The 19,543-nt window shown below is 44.9% G+C and overlaps 2 protein-coding genes across 7 annotated transcripts; one reads left to right on the top strand and one right to left on the bottom strand.

Moving 5' to 3' along the window:
- Window positions 1-754: 754 nt before the first annotated feature.
- On the bottom strand, window positions 755-10,927 carry LOC117852961 (uncharacterized). 6 transcript variants are annotated; one of them, XM_072293301.1, is made up of 12 exons: window positions 10,532-10,927; window positions 10,323-10,433; window positions 10,059-10,221; window positions 9,862-9,949; window positions 9,693-9,787; window positions 9,212-9,282; window positions 8,325-8,430; window positions 3,562-5,479; window positions 2,134-3,030; window positions 1,522-1,916; window positions 1,243-1,303; window positions 755-1,103 (listed from the first exon to the last, which is right to left on the bottom strand). In XM_072293301.1, exons 9-12 carry the CDS (start codon window positions 2,980-2,982, stop codon window positions 987-989), a joined length of 1,422 nt encoding a protein of 473 aa, XP_072149402.1. In that variant the 5' UTR covers window positions 2,983-3,030; window positions 3,562-5,479; window positions 8,325-8,430; window positions 9,212-9,282; window positions 9,693-9,787; window positions 9,862-9,949; window positions 10,059-10,221; window positions 10,323-10,433; window positions 10,532-10,927; the 3' UTR covers window positions 755-986. The 6 variants fall into 6 exon arrangements, with proteins under 6 accessions (XP_072149402.1, XP_034591172.1, XP_072149404.1 ...); XM_034735281.2 differs by having other exon boundaries at window positions 9,693-9,751; XM_072293303.1 differs by having other exon boundaries at window positions 10,073-10,221.
- Window positions 10,928-10,950: 23 nt separating this feature from the next.
- On the top strand, window positions 10,951-15,874 carry LOC117852958 (T-complex protein 1 subunit epsilon). Its single transcript, XM_034735278.2, has 9 exons — window positions 10,951-11,288; window positions 11,684-12,002; window positions 12,463-12,811; window positions 13,118-13,250; window positions 13,328-13,380; window positions 14,100-14,202; window positions 14,607-14,773; window positions 14,851-14,964; window positions 15,309-15,874. The coding sequence occupies exons 1-9, from the start codon at window positions 11,090-11,092 to the stop codon at window positions 15,477-15,479; spliced, it is 1,608 nt and encodes a 535-aa protein (XP_034591169.1). The 5' UTR covers window positions 10,951-11,089; the 3' UTR covers window positions 15,480-15,874.
- The last annotated feature ends 3,669 nt before the right edge of the window (window positions 15,875-19,543 follow it).

Here is a 19,543-nt window from a genome sequence, read left to right as displayed (position 1 = left end):
TTTCACTGTTGCCAGCAATCATGTGGTGGTGTAACTGTAAAATGCCGTTCCATCACCTGAACATTGATCGACTGAAATATGACCGCAGGCATAACAGCGAATGGCTGCTTGACTGTTCATGTTGCAGCCTTGCAGAGCCTTTCTCTTTTCTTTTTCTTTTTTTGAATGGGAAATGTTACAAGTTCAGCACCGGAACATGCTCACAAGTTTTTCAGCCAATGGCAGTCTGATACCTCCATGTTACTAGCATTCAGCTAAAACAATGCCAATCGTTTGAACATTCAAACTTATTTGGAATTACTCAATGCATTCAAGGAACTCTATTTCTTCCATTTGACCAGTGATAAGCGCAAACTAAAATGGCGATCCGACCTTACCTGCATGAGATTCAGGGGGTGTTTGGATACGAGGTGCTAAACTTTAGTAGGGTCACATCGGATGTTCGGATGCTAATTAGGAGGACTAAACATGAGCTAATTACAAAACTAATTGCACAGATGGAGTCTAATTCGCGAGACGAATCTATTAAGGCTAATTAATCCATCATTAGGTTATTGTAGCACCACATTGTCAAATCATAGACTAATTAGGTTTAATAGATTCATCTCGCGAATTAGAATCCATCTGTGCAATTAGTTTTGTAATTAGACTATATTTAATACTCCTAATTTGTATCAAACATCCAAGTGACAGGTGCTAAAATTTAGCCGGGTATCCAAACAGCCCCCGAGACTTCACTTCCTGGGCATTCAGAGAACCGATCCAACAACTGCAATTTTCAGGTAGAAAAGGAACTCGAGCAAGTGGCAGCAAGTGTCTACGCTGCAGCTTGCAGATACTGGCAAATTTATAAATACGCCAGGAAGGTTATACGTATGTAGATAACAGGGTGGCAGCAATGCTCGTACAAAAGCTCCCAGAGCAGTGCTGAGATTTTACAGAAATTCCATCCCGGACGTGGAAACCCAGCTCTGCTGCTCTGATGTTCAGGCAGCCACGCCCTCGTCGCCTCCGGATCCGGAGGCCTTCTTGAGATCCTCGTACATCTCCTCTATCATCGGCTTCCACAATCTCACACGGGCGTTGATGAACCAGTTCGAGACCTGACAATGCCAGATGCGGAAGAAAAAACATACAATCAGATGACATTTTCTTGTTAAAATTGCTGAGATTTGATGATGATCTGAAGCATGAAACTATATACAATCAGATGATATGCATGCTGAAAGCCAGAAACTGTACCTGGCTCCTGCTCAGGCCGCTCCTCGCCGCCAGCATCTCCTTCTCGTTGTCCTTCGGGTACCTGAATGAGACACCGGATTGCATCAAGCGCAGGTGGCACTAGCAACTGAGTTGTGCCGAGATTAAGTTGAAGATGAAGAAAGGCTAGAGATGCCGCTGTTTTCTAGCGGGAAGAGCAACTTTGGCATTGTCTGGCTTAATGTCAGGAGCAGAGCAGGAGGGTAGCTCTTGCTTATTTCAGAGTGGAAACACTGGCCATCTCTGACGTTGGACACTTACGGGCGGAGGAAGTTCTCGAACATCCAGGCCTTGAGCACGGCGACGGACTTCTCCGGCAGGCCGCGCTGCGGCCGCCACGACTGCTGGTCGCCGCGCCGGAGCTGCCGCAGCGCCCAGTGCTTCTGGATGAAGGCCGACTCCCAGCTCCGCTCCCTGTCGGCCAGCGTCAGCGACGCCGACGTCGGCGGCGGAGGCTCGCCTCTCCGCGACGCCGCGGCGATCTCGCCCGTGATCCGCGCCCTGAGCCTCCGGTGCATCGCTGATACCGCGCGGTGCGCGAACGGCGCCAAGAGGAGGGTGGCTCCGCCGCCGCCGCCGCCCGGGCGCACCATGCCGCCGTACTTGGACGCCGCGCCCTGGATCTCGTCCATGCACTGGTTGCACCGTTGGTCCAGCTGCGCCAAGTTTTTGGCACCATTAATAATGTTACTTAAAGCCTTGTCATGTCCCAAGCATATCGTTTGGATTGCATGAATTTTAACAGAGAGTTTCGCATGAAACGATTTAGTTTTTCCATGGGAAAATTCCAACATTGCAAATGGTTCTTGATGCAAACAAAGGTCATCATCAATCAAAAGCACAAAAAAGACGAGCTTGGAGTTTTGGACTCACCAGCTGCAACAACTTCTGGAGATCGTTCCTCAGCTTCTGGTGCGCGTGCTCTTCCGAGCCGAGAAACACCGACGGGTTGGACGACGTCGTCTTGGAGCAGCTTGACATGGGCAGCAGGCAGCTCGCCTCGCAGCCGGCGACTGAGCCGGCGAACCCTGCCACGTCTTGCAACAGGCATCCGACGAACTCGTCCAGCGTCTTCTGCGTGAGGTGCGCGTACGCCGACCAACGCGGAAGGACCTGAGAGAAGTGCAGGGGCGCCATCTCTCCGCCGCCGCCACATGGAGGCTGGAACACGCCGCCGCCGGTGCCGGCGCTGCTGCTCGCGTGGGTCAAGCCGGAGCAGCTCACCTCCGGGGACTGGTCCGGGAGGCTAACGTGCACGGCGCCGGTGGGCGACGACTCGGCTCGTCGTAGCCTGAGCGACAGCTCGCTCGCCGCCGCGGCGAACGGGTCCCGGAAGCCGTCGCCGGAGAAGAACCACGTGGGGCAGCAGTACGGCTCGTGGATCCAGCTGCCCTCCATCTCCCCGGCAAGATGCTTGGCCACCTTGGGCGCGTGAGCGACGGTGACATCCGAGGGCGACGGCTCGTAGCCGCCGTAGGCGCCGCGCGCCGTCTCCACCGGCGACACGCTCTGTGGAGCAGCAGCGCGGATCAGCTGGAGCTGGCCGGCGAGCATCGAGCCGCCGTCCACCAAGAAGCTCGCGGCGGCATCCGCCGGTTCGCCGAACCCGAATAAGCTGCCGTCATGGAACACCGGTGCGCCGCCGCCGCCGCCGCTGCCGAAGCAGCCGCTCATCATGGTGTTGTCGACCCCGAGCTGCTGATAAGACGCGTCGCCGGTCATCTTCCAGGCTCGCGAAGGTGTCAAACGTTGTACCGAATTAAAAAGGACCTGGAAGCAGTGAGTGGAATAAATGAATAAATGGTGGCGAGAGGCGACATGAACACTGGTCAGGACAAGGTAGCAGATTGCTTCAACCACACAGATTGCAAAGGTAACCTGGCATGGTCATGGACATTGCAACAGAGATGCACATGAGCAGGAGGGACACTAGGAGTAGTTCTCTCCCAGAGCATAAACTAGGACGAAAAAAAAGTTATCCTATTAGGTTTTAGGTTGTAGGCAGAGTACCTTGAACCATATACGGAGTACTAGTTTAAAGCACACAGTGAAACAAGACGTTGGTCAACACCAAGGAATGTGAGCCTCAGTTTTAAAATGGGAAAAAGCTAGAGGTATCAGTTTATACAGTGGTGATTATCACAAGAACACACTGTAGAACATTTAAATGCAAGACACAGTGATGATCAGTAAAACAGGCTTAGCCGACATGGCAGCAACACTACAGCTAAGCATAGACGGCTTCTTGGAAGCAAAGCAAGCTTAGAGAATAGAGAGGCTGGAGATAGTGAGGACCCAAACCTTATCAAATCATGGGGAGGAACACTGACAGCCTACTGAAACGCCAACCACCACTGCACTGCCCCTGTTCCTGGTAGCGGTAGCCTCTCGAACTCTCGTCCCAGGAAGCAGCAACGCCTTGAAAGATCAAAGGCCTCTAGCTGCACAGGATGTAGAGAGATAGAGCAAGAACACAAAGGACCAAGCTTTGGATGCACACACGCACACACACTCACAAGTTAGCAAGAAACTTTGAAGCTGGCTCTGGCTCTACTAAAACGGAAAGGGGAGCATTTCCTAATAAAACGGCTGCAAGGAGAATGCCAGAACAAGAATGGCGTGTGCGTGTGTGACTGGGTGTGGCCTGTGCGTGGTGGGCAACCCTGATCCTGATGAAGTGATTCTCTTAACAGCCCCAGCCCCAGCCCCAGCCCCAGCCCCAGCCCCAGGAGAGAGGCAGCAGGGAAACAAGCCTGGCAGGGAGAGGTTTTATCACGCAGGGGCCGGGCCTGGCGCCATGATCAAAGCACGAGAGAAAGAAAGAGGACGAAATCATGCACATCTCACTCAACAAGCCAATGCTAGCCCACTTGGAAAGGAAGCCGCTGGCCCCAGATCACTGACCCTGATCAGAGGGAGATTTGGGGGGCTCTCCGCTCTCACCACAAGGCTCCAGGTGAGCATGGGTCCTACTTAGCTTAGGGGAGTGATGCAATTATAACTAGTGCCAACAAGCTAAGGCCCCGAAACTGAAAGTGGCCGATGCCCATACGCGGCTACAATGCTCGCACATCAGCTGCTATAGCGGCAAAGCAAAAGACAGAGGATATGGGGGAGGGAGGGATCTATCCTTTGGATCATGTTCATGTAGCATATGGCATGCATGGCCAATGTGCTTGAGAGAAGCGTGTGTGTAAAAGGATATAGAATGGGAGCTCTGCTGCTTTATGGGACTTATCACCTCATGATTGCCCCACCTCTTGTAGGACAAAACATGAGCCACTCACACTCACTAGATTAATCCCTCCCTACAGCACAATGCACACTGCATTATTTATATATAATAAAATTGTGCACGACCTCATGCATGTGTTTGCTTAGGTCTCACTAACCAACAGCGCCAACCATGGTTCCATTCCGATCCCAACCCCATGCACTGTCTGTGAGGATGTGGACAGACACATAGATCTACAATTGTGGCAAGGAAACAAGGGCTCTTTCAGGACAAGGCAGGCCACTTGCTCCTGCCCTGCCTACCGGGCTCTACCACCGGATGCAACCATGCATGCGACCAGCTCGCTTTCCACTTACCCCAGCGAACGCAAGCGGGCATGCACGCCAGGGCAGCTAGGGAGAGGCCAACGCAAGTGCGTCCAAGGCAACTTTAAGGACCTCTGGTTTCATGCACATGCACGCGTACATGCATGCCGTATCATCAATGAGCAGCTAGCATGCAGTTTTCCTGGTCATTTTTTTTGATTTTTGGGTTCAAAAAAAAAGGAAACTATTGGTTATTCAAAAAGGAAAAAGAAACCATGCAGCATGCAGGTTTTGATTTAACACGAAATGAAGAACGGCGCAGGAAAACAGTGGTAAAAGTTCTTGCAGAAAATGAAAAACGAGTAGGAACGACATAAACGGGGAGGGGAGTGAGAGTGCGCAGGCTTTTCAAGGGACACTCCACTGCGCTGCATCCGTCACTCTTTATGTCAGCGGTGTGCATGCACTTATCTGCTTGGTTTTGCACACATCCCGCATCCATCTGTGAAGGTGGTGAAGATGATCGGGGCAGCCAAAAGATCTTGGAATCTGCTTGCAGTCTGCCCGCTGCTGCGGCTGCCGGTGAGCAGGAAGCTGGACATGCACCTTCGGACAAACGAGTAGTGCTCCTACTCCGGCTGTCCGGCCCTCCTGCAGACTCCACTGCCAAGGCAGGCACCTGAAAGAAATAGCAGTAGCAGGTGGTGGAATTTATTATGAGCACCCCTGCGAAAATAGCCTCCTGTAGTCCTGTTCCCATTGTGTACGACTGGTTCCAACTTCCAACAACCCAACCAGTAGGCAGGTTAAGGACTCGTAAGCCATAGCCAAGGATGTCATGTGAGCGTCCCAAAATGAAAAAATATATGCTAGGATAGGATCTCTGCATGTATGATGATGGTCATGACATCATTGCAACGCTCATTGCAGTAGGATCTAGATTTCGCCCTTTGGGGGTATGGTATCCTCAGGATATGTGATCCTGAAACAATGATTGTGCCGTTTGTGTGAACAAAATATAACAGTCAGTTCTTCATGCATGCTGTGTATGTGCGTGTATGTCCATGTTGTTTTCCAATGAATGCATAATGTTGTGGTTAAATGTAATCAGTTATTTATTGTCACTGTGCATTATCACACACAGATATGAGGAAAAAACATAACCAAATTAGATATATTAAAATGTTTCTGCCAAACAGGTTAAAAAACAAGCCTACATATATACTACTAATTTTCTCACTTGGAAACCTGGAGATTGCTGTACATTCATTCTCCTATGAACTTTGGACGTACATGAAATAAGGCAGGAGGAATGGGTTATAGGTAATGGGTTCCTTTCTTTGGAACAGTGGAAATGTTACAGTATTGGGAGGTGTGGGCAGATTGAGGTAAGCAAAATCCAGTGGGTAGATATCTGACAACTATTAGTGGTTCCATGAAGCAACAAAGAGATCCTGGTTTTTACACGGTGGTTTCCTTACGTTCAGCTCATACATGCACACCAACCCACCTACATGGTATTTTCAAAAAAAAAAAAACCCACCTACATGTCTTGAGCCATAAATGTAAACGAGTATAAGCATGCTTGGCTTATTGCTAAACATTACCAGATAAATTTTAAGTTGTATCATACTTTTTAGTGATTTATTAGATGATTGTTTGGTTCACTACACTTGTCAAGCCCATACTTTTTTCTAACACTTGTCTCACACATGTTAATATAGTACTCTGACTTCTCTTCTAAGGGCATGTTTGTTTACATCTAGCATATTTTAGCTCTATACTATAAGTTATATAAGCCCATGTGGTGAACAAAAACAATAACTCATAAGCTAACTTATATAATCTAGACCCCCCCCCCCAAATTATATAATCATATAAACCCTAACCTATAAGCTGGAGGTAAACAAATAGTACCTAAAGTTGTTAAGTTCGTGATAATTATGTTTGGCTAATTTCTTCACTAAAATGAACTGGCATCCCACACATGGACCAAATAGACCTGCAATGAACACCAAATTAATGGTGTGTGCAACTACTGATTACTTTCATGTCATTAGTTTGTGTTTTTACTGTCATTTAGACAGTTTTCACGATCTAATGGCATTTTCATGACAACGTCCACACACCAGTAACACGTCTAGGGCAGCTTTTGCAAAATGCAGGGGCATGAACTCAACGTGCACATTGACCTTAACAGACTCAAGTAGTGCACTTTTTACTCGATGATATCAGACCCAAATTGGTTTTCTTAATCATACCACGCTTCTGTTTGTAACTACTAACTAGTGCTACATACAAATAAACAGGAAATCAATTAAATTTCATGTAGCATTGTCAACAAATGGAATTCATATATGAACATAAGGAATCATTTAGCACAGTCTTGCACATATACCAGATGCTCAATCTTCCGGTTTTGAGATCAATTGGTAAAGTTTTAACGTATGATGCATCAAAGCATATTTACAGCTCCGGTGGTCCAAGTTTAGTTTCAGCGGCAAGGTACTTCTAATGCCCATTTGACTTTGGGTGTATGCAGTGTCTGTTTGTGCGTGCATTTTTTTAATCCCTTTTTCCTGTAATTAAAGATGCGCATTCTTCTACTTGTTTGAGGAGAAAAGAAAAAGATATACAGAGGCCTTACGTGGAAGTGAGCATCAAGAAGGTTTCTGGCAACCAGGTGGAATTTCTCTGCTCCAGAAGGCGACCTATCCTACTTGGAGTATCAGTTTGGAGAAGTAGCTTTCTTCGTAATACATTGATACACAGCTTTCCTGTTCGAGAAAAAAAGTTTCGAGAAAAAAAGTTTGGAGAAGTAGCAGTGGACTTCAGGGAATGATGAGGCTCCTGTAAGATTGATTAGGCATGGAGGATATAATCATTGGCATGTCACTGTGCCAAGATGGGTGAAAGGAGGAACTTTGAAGCCTATGATATGAGCTCCAAAATCAAGGAAGTCCGTTCCCCCTTTTCTCCTTGGGAAGAGAGTAGCAGTAGAGACTAGAGAGAGACATGGGCCCTGCTCTCTCTGCTGTCTGCAGCTGCAGGTCTGCAGCAGCAGGTAGTGTTCGTTCGGGCCCTCGCCCTCCCCATTCCGTTTCTTCTCTCTCTAGCATCACTCCATCTCAAACAGACACCGGCTGACCGGCAGCAATGCAGCATGCAGCCGGCCGAACTGATGGTAAAACTAGCATTATCTATGGTGTTATCTGAAAGATGCTACCATTTCTTATGGAGTTAGCTTACCCAACAACAATAGTGCCATTTCATATGATCAAGTTTCAAAGTTTACCATGTGTTCATATTTAAACATTTGTTCCCGAGATGTATTGCTTGGAAGAACTCGAGACAGTTGCTTGTTGTAAATGGGGGAAGGAACTATTCAGAAACAGTTGTCGTTAGGTGACTATTCAGAAATAGTTGAAGAGCATGCAAGTGCATGCGTACTGGTGACTGGTGTGTGCATGGATGGCATTGCAATGCAGCACATGGAGGTAATCCACTGCAGGAAGGCGAATTACCTGTTTGCCAGCAGCCTACGGATCCTAGGCTGCTCCCTCGCATCTGTGCAGAGATTTGAAGGACCTGGGGCTATGTGCCGCATTATTGCTTCATGTTCATCAGCCGCTGTAAATTTTCGGTGCACGGACAGTAAAATTGCTGCCGATCAGTTATCAATCACTATGCTTTGAGAATGACATGTTCATAATTCAACTTTGACCGAGGGTATGTTGGCACAATTTGATTACGTTAGTTCTTATGAGAACTAAGTTGAACTATGCATTTAGAGTTCGGAAATTATGTGGAAACACGAAAGGAACGAAAAACAGACAATTTTTTAACTAGTTAATAGGGATAACAACCATGATCATTGAAATGGAGTTTCCTACAAAATTACGATGACAAGCATATGTCCCAGTAATGCTTAGAAAAGGAATATATCAGTTAATGTATTGGCTAAGTTGCTAACCCGGCCCGTGTCGTGTTTATATAATGTTTTACTGAGCCTCACATTAAGAACTCCACCAGTAGGGGTATTGTGTAACATTAAGATTGTAGATCCTCTGACAAAAAAGATAGTAGATTATATAAAGCAACAACCAATAACCAAGATACATGGATTATCCTTCATTGCTGAACACATTATCCATATAGTTCCATGTAATTTAACATAAACTGAGGTTTGAAGTGGGCAAGTGGCTAGTAAGTTTTGTCTAAATCAGAGGGGAACCTAAGATCTGAATACATTTATGTTTTGAGAGCCAACATGAACAATAAACTAATGGTAGTGATCTGCACAGTACATAGCCAGAGAAAAACGGCAAGATAGAGAGACAACGACAAAATGCTGTGTCAGACAAGTGTCAAGATAAAATTTTGACGGAACAAAAAGATGTGAATTACTCACTGTGGCAGTGACACAAATCCTTGTTTGTCCTTTTTCAGCTAGTGTCCGGTCGACATTTATGGCCATGGTCACTGGTCATGAGTCAATTTCAACAATGAATCAGTGGCCCCTTTCTCCATAAAAAACAATTTGCCATTGGACATAAAATGTTTTCTGGGGAAAAAAATCATGTTGTCCTGTGAAACTACTGCATTCTAAGCAGGTCGTAAGTTATGCAGATAGATATTAAGGTCTCGTTTGGCAGGGCTTATCTTGATTTCGGCTTCACCTGTTTTGCGCAAAACGAGTATTTTTGTAAGTCGAGATTAAAATGAACTAGTATTTTTAGATTTACTAGCTTTGACTTCACCGGCGAAGCCGTTTTGGAAGAAGCCCTCCCAAACGCGGCCTAAGCTCTGGCTGGAAGCAAGAATTTGACCAAAAGAAAAAAAACAAAATTTTCACAAAACCTTTAGAGACACACTTTGCTCCAAAAACTTACCACTGCAACTGCAATCTATATGCAATTCTTTCCTTCTTCGAGTCCTAACACTGTAGTGACTGCAATGTAGGGGGAAAACAGATTTTAGATGTTGCCTGCAAGAGGAGCATTTCTCAAGATTGTTTGTTCATGGTGACCAGCTAATGTAAGCAAAGTAGTTAAGAACAACCTATCTGACAAAGCACAAAAGCAAGCGGCACAAAGTAAGTGCCTGTGATTTTTCACTGGAAGCTACACTTGTGTACCGATAAAAGCCTCTGCAAACAACCAACATCGATAGTTCGTTAAAAAAAACACCACAAATTGGCTATCCCAAAATTTTAATTTGTATAAAACAAATTAAATGCCAAATGCAAATCAAGTCACCTGACAGAGCACACCTCATATCATAAACACCTGACAGATCCCGCTTAATACGCCAGACAGCCCTAAACCGGCCTCATGGTGAGTTAAATTTGCAACCTCGATCGAGCTCCAGTTGCAAGCCAAAACCTCGACGGGGAATCACTAATCAGAACATAAACCCTAGCTGTCCAACACAATATTACTACTGTTCATCACAATTCACAGTTCACAATCAACCAAAATGAGAACCGCGAGAGGACTCAGAGGAGGGGGGCGGAGCTGGACCAGGGAGTGTTGAGGCTTTCCAGGAGGGGACGAGCGCGTGAAGTAGATGTGGCTGTACTCCTCGTACTTCTTCCCTGGATCGCGTGCCTCTCGCTCTCGCATCCTGCAAGGCTGCAATCGCCAACGTCGTCGCGCTCAACCGAGGCCGGAATCGAGACGAACGGAGTCGATTAAAGAGAATAATGCAGGGGTGAACGAGCGGCGCTTACGAGCACCGAGGTTTCTGTAGGCTGCTCGGCAGTCTCCACCGGCGTCGGCGGCGGCGGCGGCGACGGCGACGACGGTGGCGCGCGGTAAGCTCGGCAGCCTGGGGTTCGGGCAAGCAGAAATGGGCTGAAATGTCGAATACATGGGCGGCGGCAGGCGACCCACCCACGAGGTGGTGGAGTCACGCGATTTTGATTTTTGCAACACGGCCCGTTACAACTTCCTCAGAAGATAAGAAACAAATCCCTTCAATTCTCTCAAGAAAAAAATGTTAAAGGCTTGTTTGGATAATAGGAAGTGGGCCAGCGCTGTTGGGCTGAGTAAAGTATGCAGTGGGCTCGAAACGGCAGAATGGGCCAGCCCAACACTACCGAGAAAGGGTTTTGGAGGACCAAGGAAGGAGGAGGAACCGGAACCCTCGCTCCGCGCCGTCTAGAAAGTAGAAGCACCGCCACACTCCGCTGCTCCCTCCCCGTCCCCCGCACTCCACCACACGCCGCCGCCGCCCGTCCGATCCGCGGGATCTTCCAGGAGCGCGCGCTCCGCGCCAAGCGGCGGCCATGGCGCTCGCCTTCGACGAGTTCGGGCGCCCCTTCATCATCCTCAGGGAGCAGGAGAAGAAGACGCGCCTGCGCGGCCTCGACGCGCAGAAGGCCAACATCGCCGCGGGCAAGGCCGTCGCGCGGATCCTCCGCACCTCGCTCGGGCCCAAGGGCATGGACAAGATGCTCCAGTCCCCCGACGGCGACGTCACCATCAGTACGCATCTGCGTCGCTCTTCATTGTGTAATATGCTGGATTGCTGGTCCTGGTGCGGCTTGGGTGCCAGGATCTGGGAGCCCTTGCATCGTCTGCGTGGGTGAAGCGGGAGGGCTAGGGTTTTTGAGTGGCGGGTGCATGTCTTGAGATCTAGCTTTTTGCGGGACAGTTGCTCGCTCGTGTCGGGCTGCTGATTTAGTCGCGCCGGGAAGGAAATTGTATGCTTTATTTAGTATAAGAATTGCATGGATTGGCTTGGACAGGGGGTGTTTCTTTGGAGATCTAGTTTTATGCTTTAGAAGTTCATTTTGCAGTTATATATCTGAGCCATCTTGCTGTTCATTGGAGTATTCTGTTACTTTGTTTACTGAAATTGCTGTCTTCTAAATTGCCAGCAAATGATGGGGCGACAATCCTGGAGCAGATGGATGTTGACAACCAGATTGCGAAGCTGATGGTGGAGCTTTCCCGCAGTCAAGACTATGAAATCGGAGATGGGACCACTGGGGTCGTTGTCATGGCAGGGGCTCTCTTAGAGCAGGCTGAGAAACTTCTGGAACGTGGTATTCACCCAATAAGGGTTGCTGAAGGTTATGAGATGGCATCAAGGATAGCTTTTGATCACCTTGAGCACATCTCCCGAAAGTTTGAGTTCAGTGCAGACAATATAGAGCCCCTGGTTCAGACATGCATGACTACGCTGTCGTCAAAGATGTAAGTCAGAAACTCAGAATGAATATGAGACATTCTGTTCAATCAGTCAACTTTATGAGAGAACTTTATGATTTCTGACAATATATTGGTGTTGCTTAGTAATTTTTGCATCTGAATAGATTCTCAGGGGAACATTTGGTATCCAAGATGTGACATGAAACCTTTTTCTGGTTTTGTCTTTTATCTGTCTTGGCCTACCAGAAATAGGATAATAGATTGCATTGGTTTTAACACATTCTGTAGGATATGTATCTTGCTCCCAGCCCCACAATTTTTATGGTCTAGGAACACTTATCTTTTCATTTAACAACATTATCAACTCTGTAGTGCTGCTCCTTGTATGAAATTTCTGCAGATTTTTCATCTGCCAGAAAATATATTGCTTTAGAATAATCTCCCTGTCAGAAGATTCAAAAACAGAACAGAATGTCTGATGGTATCCATTCCTCTTATTCTACAGTGTTAACCGCTGCAAGCGGGCACTGGCAGAGATTGCTGTCAAAGCAGTCCTTGCGGTTGCTGATTTGGAGAGGAAAGATGTTAACTTGGATTTGATTAAAGTAGAAGGCAAGGTTGGTGGAAAGCTGGAGGACACGGAGCTCATACATGGAATTGTTGTCGACAAAGATATGAGTCACCCACAAATGCCAAAGAGAATTGAGGATGCTAAGATAGCCATCCTTACTTGCCCATTTGAGCCCCCGAAGCCTAAGACAAAGCATAAGGTTGACATTGACACTGTAGAGAAATTCCAGACCCTGCGCGAGCAAGAGCAGAAGTACTTTGATGAAATGGTTCAGAAGTGCAAGGTAAACACTAAAATGTTTTCTTAGTACGGAATATCCTTGGTTTTAGTATCTGGGTGATAATATTTTTGTGCATGCATATTTTCATATTGGATTGGATTTGAGATCCTTAAATGATATAATTTATGTTGTTACTTTGCTTAATTTTCATTTCTTTCCCATGTAATAGATTTTTAAATACTTCCTTTACAATTATCAATTTAATTATTATACATGTCTGAAGTTTTCATGTCATTTGGTGTGTTAGCTTTGCTCAGTAACTTTTTTTTGAAAGAAAGCTCAGTAACTATTCACATATTATTTCTGTAGGATGCTGGTGCGACCCTGGTTATTTGTCAGTGGGGTTTTGATGATGAAGCCAATCATCTCTTGATGCACAGAAATTTGCCAGCTGTCAGATGGGTTGGTGGTGTTGAATTGGAATTGATTGCCATTGCTACAGGTCCGCATGCCATCTCATCTTTTATGTGACCATGATGACTTGTGAAGACTGTACTAACATTTGAAAATTGACTGCAGGAGGCCGGATTGTTCCGAGATTCCAAGAGCTGAGTCCTGAAAAGCTTGGGAAGGTATCAATCTTCCGAACTTTTTTTTATTTCAGTCAAAGGCTTGGTACATCCGTATCTAGCTCATGTCGATCTTTGTGTCATTTTTCTTTCATTAGTTCAGTAGGATAGTCCACGTTGCTAGGATGTGTGGATCTAGTCAGGTCGTGACCCTCGATCAAACCATCCTAGCAATGCCCTCTTCTCAAAACAGGTGTTCGATGTGCAGATCATCGCCGCTTGTCTTTGGGGGTGGGATTTGGAATTTGAAAAAGGAATATGTACAGGTTCAGGATGTGGTGTTCAGTTACATAATTTTAGTGCCCTTTGTACATGAAACTGGAAGTTGATAGATCATTTGTGGAGATAGTATTGCATTGATATTTTTCTTTTTATAAAAAGCAACTGCTTTACTATTTCTGGCAGGAACTATAATGAACAAGTTCATTGATTTGATAGTAAACATATATCTATTATTGCAGAATTGTAGGATATGTGTTGTCCTTTAAGTGTTCTATGTGAGTTCTGAAGGTGATTTGGTTTATCACTCTCCGATGAACTGATATTTAACCTTCAATGTGGTCAACTATTACAGCATCCTTGGTATCATAGTTGTTTGGTTTAGCGTTGTTTTGTACACAGCATTTGAATGACCTGTAAAATTTTACGGTACAATCCGTAGCCATCTTTATTGTATCACGAGTAGTTATATGTTACATTTTTTTATTGCTCTGCTTCAATAGGCTGGATTAGTCAGAGAGAAGTCATTTGGAACGACCAAGGACCGGATGCTTTACATTGAGCAGTGTGCCAATTCTAGAGCTGTAACTATTTTCATTCGTGGTGGTATGTTCTTACCTCTTTTCGTTCTTTCATTCATGTAACATTGCATGTGCCTACCTTTATACACCAACATTTCATATGATTTGGGCACTCCACAGTTTGTACTGAATAAATTGAGTGATTATATCTTTTGTCAGTGTGGATGCTATATAGTTATATCACTATTCTGATTGAACTGTCCTACCAAGGATTGTATCAAATAACTGTTGGTATTAATTGTGCATCAGGAATCCAGATTGTTTAATTTTGTGCTGTGAAACATAGTATAGACAATTCATTTGTTGGAGAACAACAAACCTTACTGGTTCTTACTAAGATCATATACTGAACTGCTCATTTCAGTAATCATATCTTGAGGATATTTTCTATTTTTGGTTTCTGTGACAAAACTAAATGCTGATTTACAGGAAACAAGATGATGATTGAGGAGACTAAGCGCAGCCTTCATGATGCTCTTTGTGTGGCAAGGAATCTTATCCGCAATAATTCAATCGTGTATGGTGGCGGCTCAGCAGAGATATCTTGCTCGATTGCTGTTGAAACTGCTGCAGATCGACACCCTGGAGTTGAGCAGGTGTTTTTCGACTTTGGAGATTGTAGTTGCAAAAAATATGCAATGATGTACCTTCTGACTGTTTCTTTGTTGTGTAGTATGCTATCAGGTCATTTGCTGATGCATTAGATGCTGTTCCACTAGCCTTAGCTGAAAATAGTGGTTTGCCGCCTATTGATACATTAACTGTGGTGAAAGCTCAGCAAGTTAAGGTATTTGAGTTCCCTATCCCTTGTTTTTCCCCTCAAGTCCATTGCTTTAAACTTTTAATAGCATCTCTGCATCTGGGCTTCTTATCCTTGTACTTGATAGACCAATATCGCATGTCCATAGTTTGTGTAGGGCTAGTGATTAGTGTTGGCTTCTTGTTCCCCTACCATTAAGGGGATGCACTTGTACAGTCAGATCACCTAGTGTTGTCGTTTCAGCACTTGTGCGATCACAAGCTATGCTCTTTTTAGTGTTACTATATGGTATTCTTGCTGTTAATAGTCCTGCTTATATATATTATTATTTGGAAACCGTAGTGATATGCTATTACTGAACACCTTTGCAGGAGAGCAACCCCCACTGCGGCATAGACTGCAATGACGTTGGCACCAACGACATGAAGGAGCAGGACGTCTTTGAGACTCTGATTGGCAAGCAGCAGCAGATCTTGCTTGCCACGCAGGTGGTGAAGATGATCCTCAAGATCGATGATGTGATCTCGCCGTCCGAGTACTGATGAAACCTGAGAAGGGGCAGTTGTGCTTGGTGACAATCTATCAGTAGGCAGCATTTCTGATGTGCTGACACCTTCATGGTGCTTATTTTTGAGAAGTCTAGTTGGATACAAGAGGGGCACAAGTTGTGGGACGTCAAAGACACATGCTTCATGTTGAGACGGTTGCCAGTCCGTGTTCTGCGCCAGAGGGGTTGTGAGGCGAGTCAGGTTTGTGTAGGGTGCAGGCAGAGCCGCACTGCGGTGCTGCTGTCCAAAAGAACCATTCCACATGCTGTAAGGGTCATTTTCAATTCATGCTGATTTTCATGAGCTTATTCCAGACCCAAATCAGCCTCAAAATCTTGTAGGAATTTGTTAAAGTTACTAGTCAGAAATGATGGTTTTGTTTTGGTAAATTTATCGTTTGTTGGCTTGTTGCAATACCATCATTTTTGTTATGACGATATTACAAGTGTCTCTTTCATAGTACTGCGAAATTGCCAACACAGCTTGTCCAGGTGTAGTGAATTCGGACAATGCGAATACGGTTGTTGCAATACCAGTTTGTGTACAATCTAAGCTTGCACGAAACTACTAGCGATATGCTTGCAATTAGATCTCTGGAGTAACATTCACAACCGAGTGAGAATTTACATTTTTTTTTCAAAAAAAAAGCGTTACCCTAACCTCCGTTTGGCTCTCTGTAGCCATCTGCAGAAAGCAAGGGCACAAACAGATCAATAAGCATGTCCAGATCCGATCCTTGTTGCATATTCAACCACCTTCTGAAAGTTTCCCAGCCTGAACCGTAGTACTCCTACTTGTCTGTCCAACAATATCAAATAGCGCGAGATTTTATTGATTTGGGAATACGCAACGATCAGTAGCTCTTAAGTTCCAGATGCTCGCGCTAGGACCTTTTCAGTTTCTTTCTTAAGCAGTGTGAGGTGCCAAATTAGACTTCTAGTACGTGCAAGAAACTTGGTTGCACAATCTTAAGTGTCATGTTGCACAAAACATAGTTCTGACCGGAGACAGTAGTCCAAATGTTCAAGTTTTTGCTGGCGACAAGCTTTTTCGACTGGGAGGTGGAATCTGTTTATATGCTGGTTCTTGCATACTACGTTTTGTTCTATACCTGTTTATATGTTGGTTCTTCCATCATTTGTTACCAAGTTCTACTATTATCCTTACTTTTTGAAATGCTGTCTTATAACCTCCTGAAATTGCTTGCTTGGGATTTTCTCAACAAGAATTATGATGCCGTTAACTTATATTCTCATGAATTGTAACTTTTTTTTTTGAAAACTATACAGCGGGGGAGGCCCCGCTGTGGGAAGATATATTAAAAGGGTAAAATAAAACTGTACAAGGACAAAAGTCCAAAGGGCACCTCAATGCCCAAAAAGGAAAAAGACCTCAAAGTAGGCTAAGAGCTATGGCTAATGCTGTACATTGGTGACCCATGAGAGGAAATCCTGTTTTTTGCTTTCCTTGATTCTATGAGCTTGAAGTCTTGCCTCATCTACAAATCTAGATAACCAGTCTCTAACTGTTGACCTTTTTCCTTCAAAGATGAGGCTGTTCCTTTGCTTCTAGATGTGCCAAGTGGCTATTATGAAGACCTCCATGAAGAAACAGTGATGAAATTCCTGTTGGGCTCTCTTCATCATTTGAAAGAAGCTGAGGTTTCTTCTCCATTCAATACCAATGGCTTGCCAGCAAGATTTGCTGAAGGTGCAAGAGAAGAAAAGATGGAAGGCAGTCTCCTCCATGTTGATATTGCAAAGTTCACGGTTATAATTGTTGCCTTCTATGCTGAAGTTTCTCCTCCTGAGCAAATTTCTGGTGTTCAGTCTGTCCATAAGTAAAAGCCATGAGAAAGTTCTGAGCTTGTTACTGCATCTTGACTTCCAGATCCATAAGAAGGGTGATGGGGTCTGATGTAAAATTGCTTGGATGAGTATTTGTTGGATCCCCAGACATATTGCCAAGAATCCTTCTCATTTTCTTGAACCTGTATTCCTTGAATAATTTCCTGAAGCTCTTGGAATTCTTGAAATGCCTCGGCTGTAAGAGGGGTGTGAAATTGTTCTTCAATATCATTATTTTGAAGAAACTTGGCCACTGAAATGTTTTTGTTTTTCGCGGAGCTGTACAACCTTGGAAATGACTCTTTTAGCAATCGGTTGTTCCATGTATCCTCCCAGAATAGAATACTCTGTCCATTTCCCATTGTACAGGTAGCAATTCCCCTGAAAAGATCACATAATTTTAGTAGATCCTTCCACCAAAATGATCCTTTATCTGCTGTTGCATGCGGGACATCTCCATTACTATAGTAAGTTTCCCAGATTAGGTTTACCCAGGGAACATCCTTCCTGTTATAAAATTTGTCTAGGTGCTTCAGCAGAAGGGCATTGTTTTGATTTCTTAGATTTATTACTCCCAGCCCTCCTTTGGTTTTGGGTCTGCATATTTTTTTCAAGGCAACAAGTGGTTTTTTCCTATCATTAATATCTGATCCTCTCCACAGACAATCTCGCCGAGCTCTGTCCATATTGTTCACTGCTCCAAGGGGAACTTTCAGTGTGCACATGGTGTATGCGGGGAGGGCGGAAAGGACAGCCTTGGTGAGCTCAACTTTGCCAGAAAGGCCTAGAAAAGCAGAAGTTGCAGTTAATCGCCTTTCCATTTGATTGATCGGGTAGTGCCTAGCGGGAGCCCTAGGTAGGTGAAAGGTAAAGTCCCAAGCTGACAACCAAAGACTTGAGCAAGATCATTTGCTTTTTCATGGGCAGTGTTTAGAGGAACAAGACATGATTTGTGAAAGTTGACCCGCAATCCTGTTGACTGTGAAAATTCTTCCAGAATGCCTTTGAGACATAATAACTCCCCTTTCGAGGCTTTCATGATTAAGATGGTGTCATCTGCATATTGGATGATGGGGAAATCATTGCTTGCTGTTGATGGGATGGGAAAGCTTAGTAGACCTTGGATGTGGGTCTTGTTGATGATGTATTGCAGAAGATCAGCTGCTACCACAAAAAATAAGGGTGACAGAGGATCACCTTGCCTTACTCCTCTTTTGCATTGGAATTCTTTGCCAGGAACTCCATTTAGGAGAATTGATGATGTGCCGGAATCAAGCAGTCTCTGAACCCAATTACACCATTGTGTGCTGAAACCAAGGTGATGTAGGATTGCAAGTATTGAACTGTGCTCTATTGTATCAAAAGCCTTTTCAAAATCTAATTTTAGAATCACAATTTCCTTTCTGGATTGTTGACACTGATGGATGTATTCAAATGTCCAAGCCAGACAATCCTGGATAGTTCTAGTTTTAATGAATCCATACTGGTTCTTGTGAATAATTGGGATGATAACCTTTTGCAATCTGTCAGCCATGATCTTTGTTAGCAGTTTCAAGATCGAATTAAGGAGAGATGGTTCTGAAATCATTGACAATTGTGGGGTTGTTACACTTTGGAACCAAGGTGATGAAACTGCTGTTGGTTGCTTTAAGATCAAGGTGGCCAGAAAAGAAATCATTGCAGAGTTCATATACATCCTCTTTGATGATGTGCCAACATTTCTTAAAGAATAGACCATTAAAGCCATCAGGGCCTGGAGATTTATCCTGCGGCATTTGGGCAACAATTCTGTCAATTTCTTCCTTTGTTACTGGATCTGAGAGATGTTCTAGGTTCTCATTCCTTGGTAAAAGCCCTTCCAAATTGACAAGCATTTGTGGGTTACATGTGACGCCCATTCTTGCTTTGTAGGTTTCCCAGAGAAGGGCTGCCTATGAACATCCACTTGGCGTCAGCAGTTATGTCAAGATCATTCATCCAGTTGATAAATTCTTCTCTTTCAGGACCTTGGCAAGGCCCATACACTGTTGTAAGAGTCCAGCAGCTATTATCATGCTTAGAGGTAAATTTCACTGTTAGAGCATATCTGAGGCAATGAATTACTTCTCCTGAGAAGACTGAACTATTCCATCCCATTAAAATACCACCAGAAGCCCCAACAAGGAGAGAAAGCATATTTATCAAAGCGTTTGGGGGCTAACTTTCTAATAA

This window comes from Setaria viridis, chromosome 4 (assembly GCF_005286985.2).
Source record: "Setaria viridis chromosome 4, Setaria_viridis_v4.0, whole genome shotgun sequence".
Lineage (NCBI taxonomy): Eukaryota > Viridiplantae > Streptophyta > Magnoliopsida > Poales > Poaceae > Setaria > Setaria viridis.
Note: the sequence above shows the minus strand (reverse complement) of the source record. Positions and strands in the feature narration are given on the sequence as shown.

Excerpts from the sequence above, each read along its gene's own strand:
- LOC117852961 (XM_072293301.1), bottom strand. The coding sequence starts at position 2,982 with ATGACCGGCGACGCGTCTTATCAGCAGCTCGGGGTCGACAACACCATG. Across the intron at positions 1,304-1,521 it reads TTCGAGAACTTCCTCCGCCC|GTACCCGAAGGACAACGAGA; the intron begins GTAAGTGTCCAA and ends TGTCTCATTCAG. Across the intron at positions 1,104-1,242 it reads GCGGCCTGAGCAGGAGCCAG|GTCTCGAACTGGTTCATCAA; the intron begins GTACAGTTTCTG and ends TGGCATTGTCAG.
- LOC117852958 (XM_034735278.2), top strand. The coding sequence starts at position 11,090 with ATGGCGCTCGCCTTCGACGAGTTCGGGCGCCCCTTCATCATCCTCAGG. Across the intron at positions 14,203-14,606 it reads AACTATTTTCATTCGTGGTG|GAAACAAGATGATGATTGAG; the intron begins GTATGTTCTTAC and ends GCTGATTTACAG. Across the intron at positions 14,774-14,850 it reads GACACCCTGGAGTTGAGCAG|TATGCTATCAGGTCATTTGC; the intron begins GTGTTTTTCGAC and ends TTTGTTGTGTAG.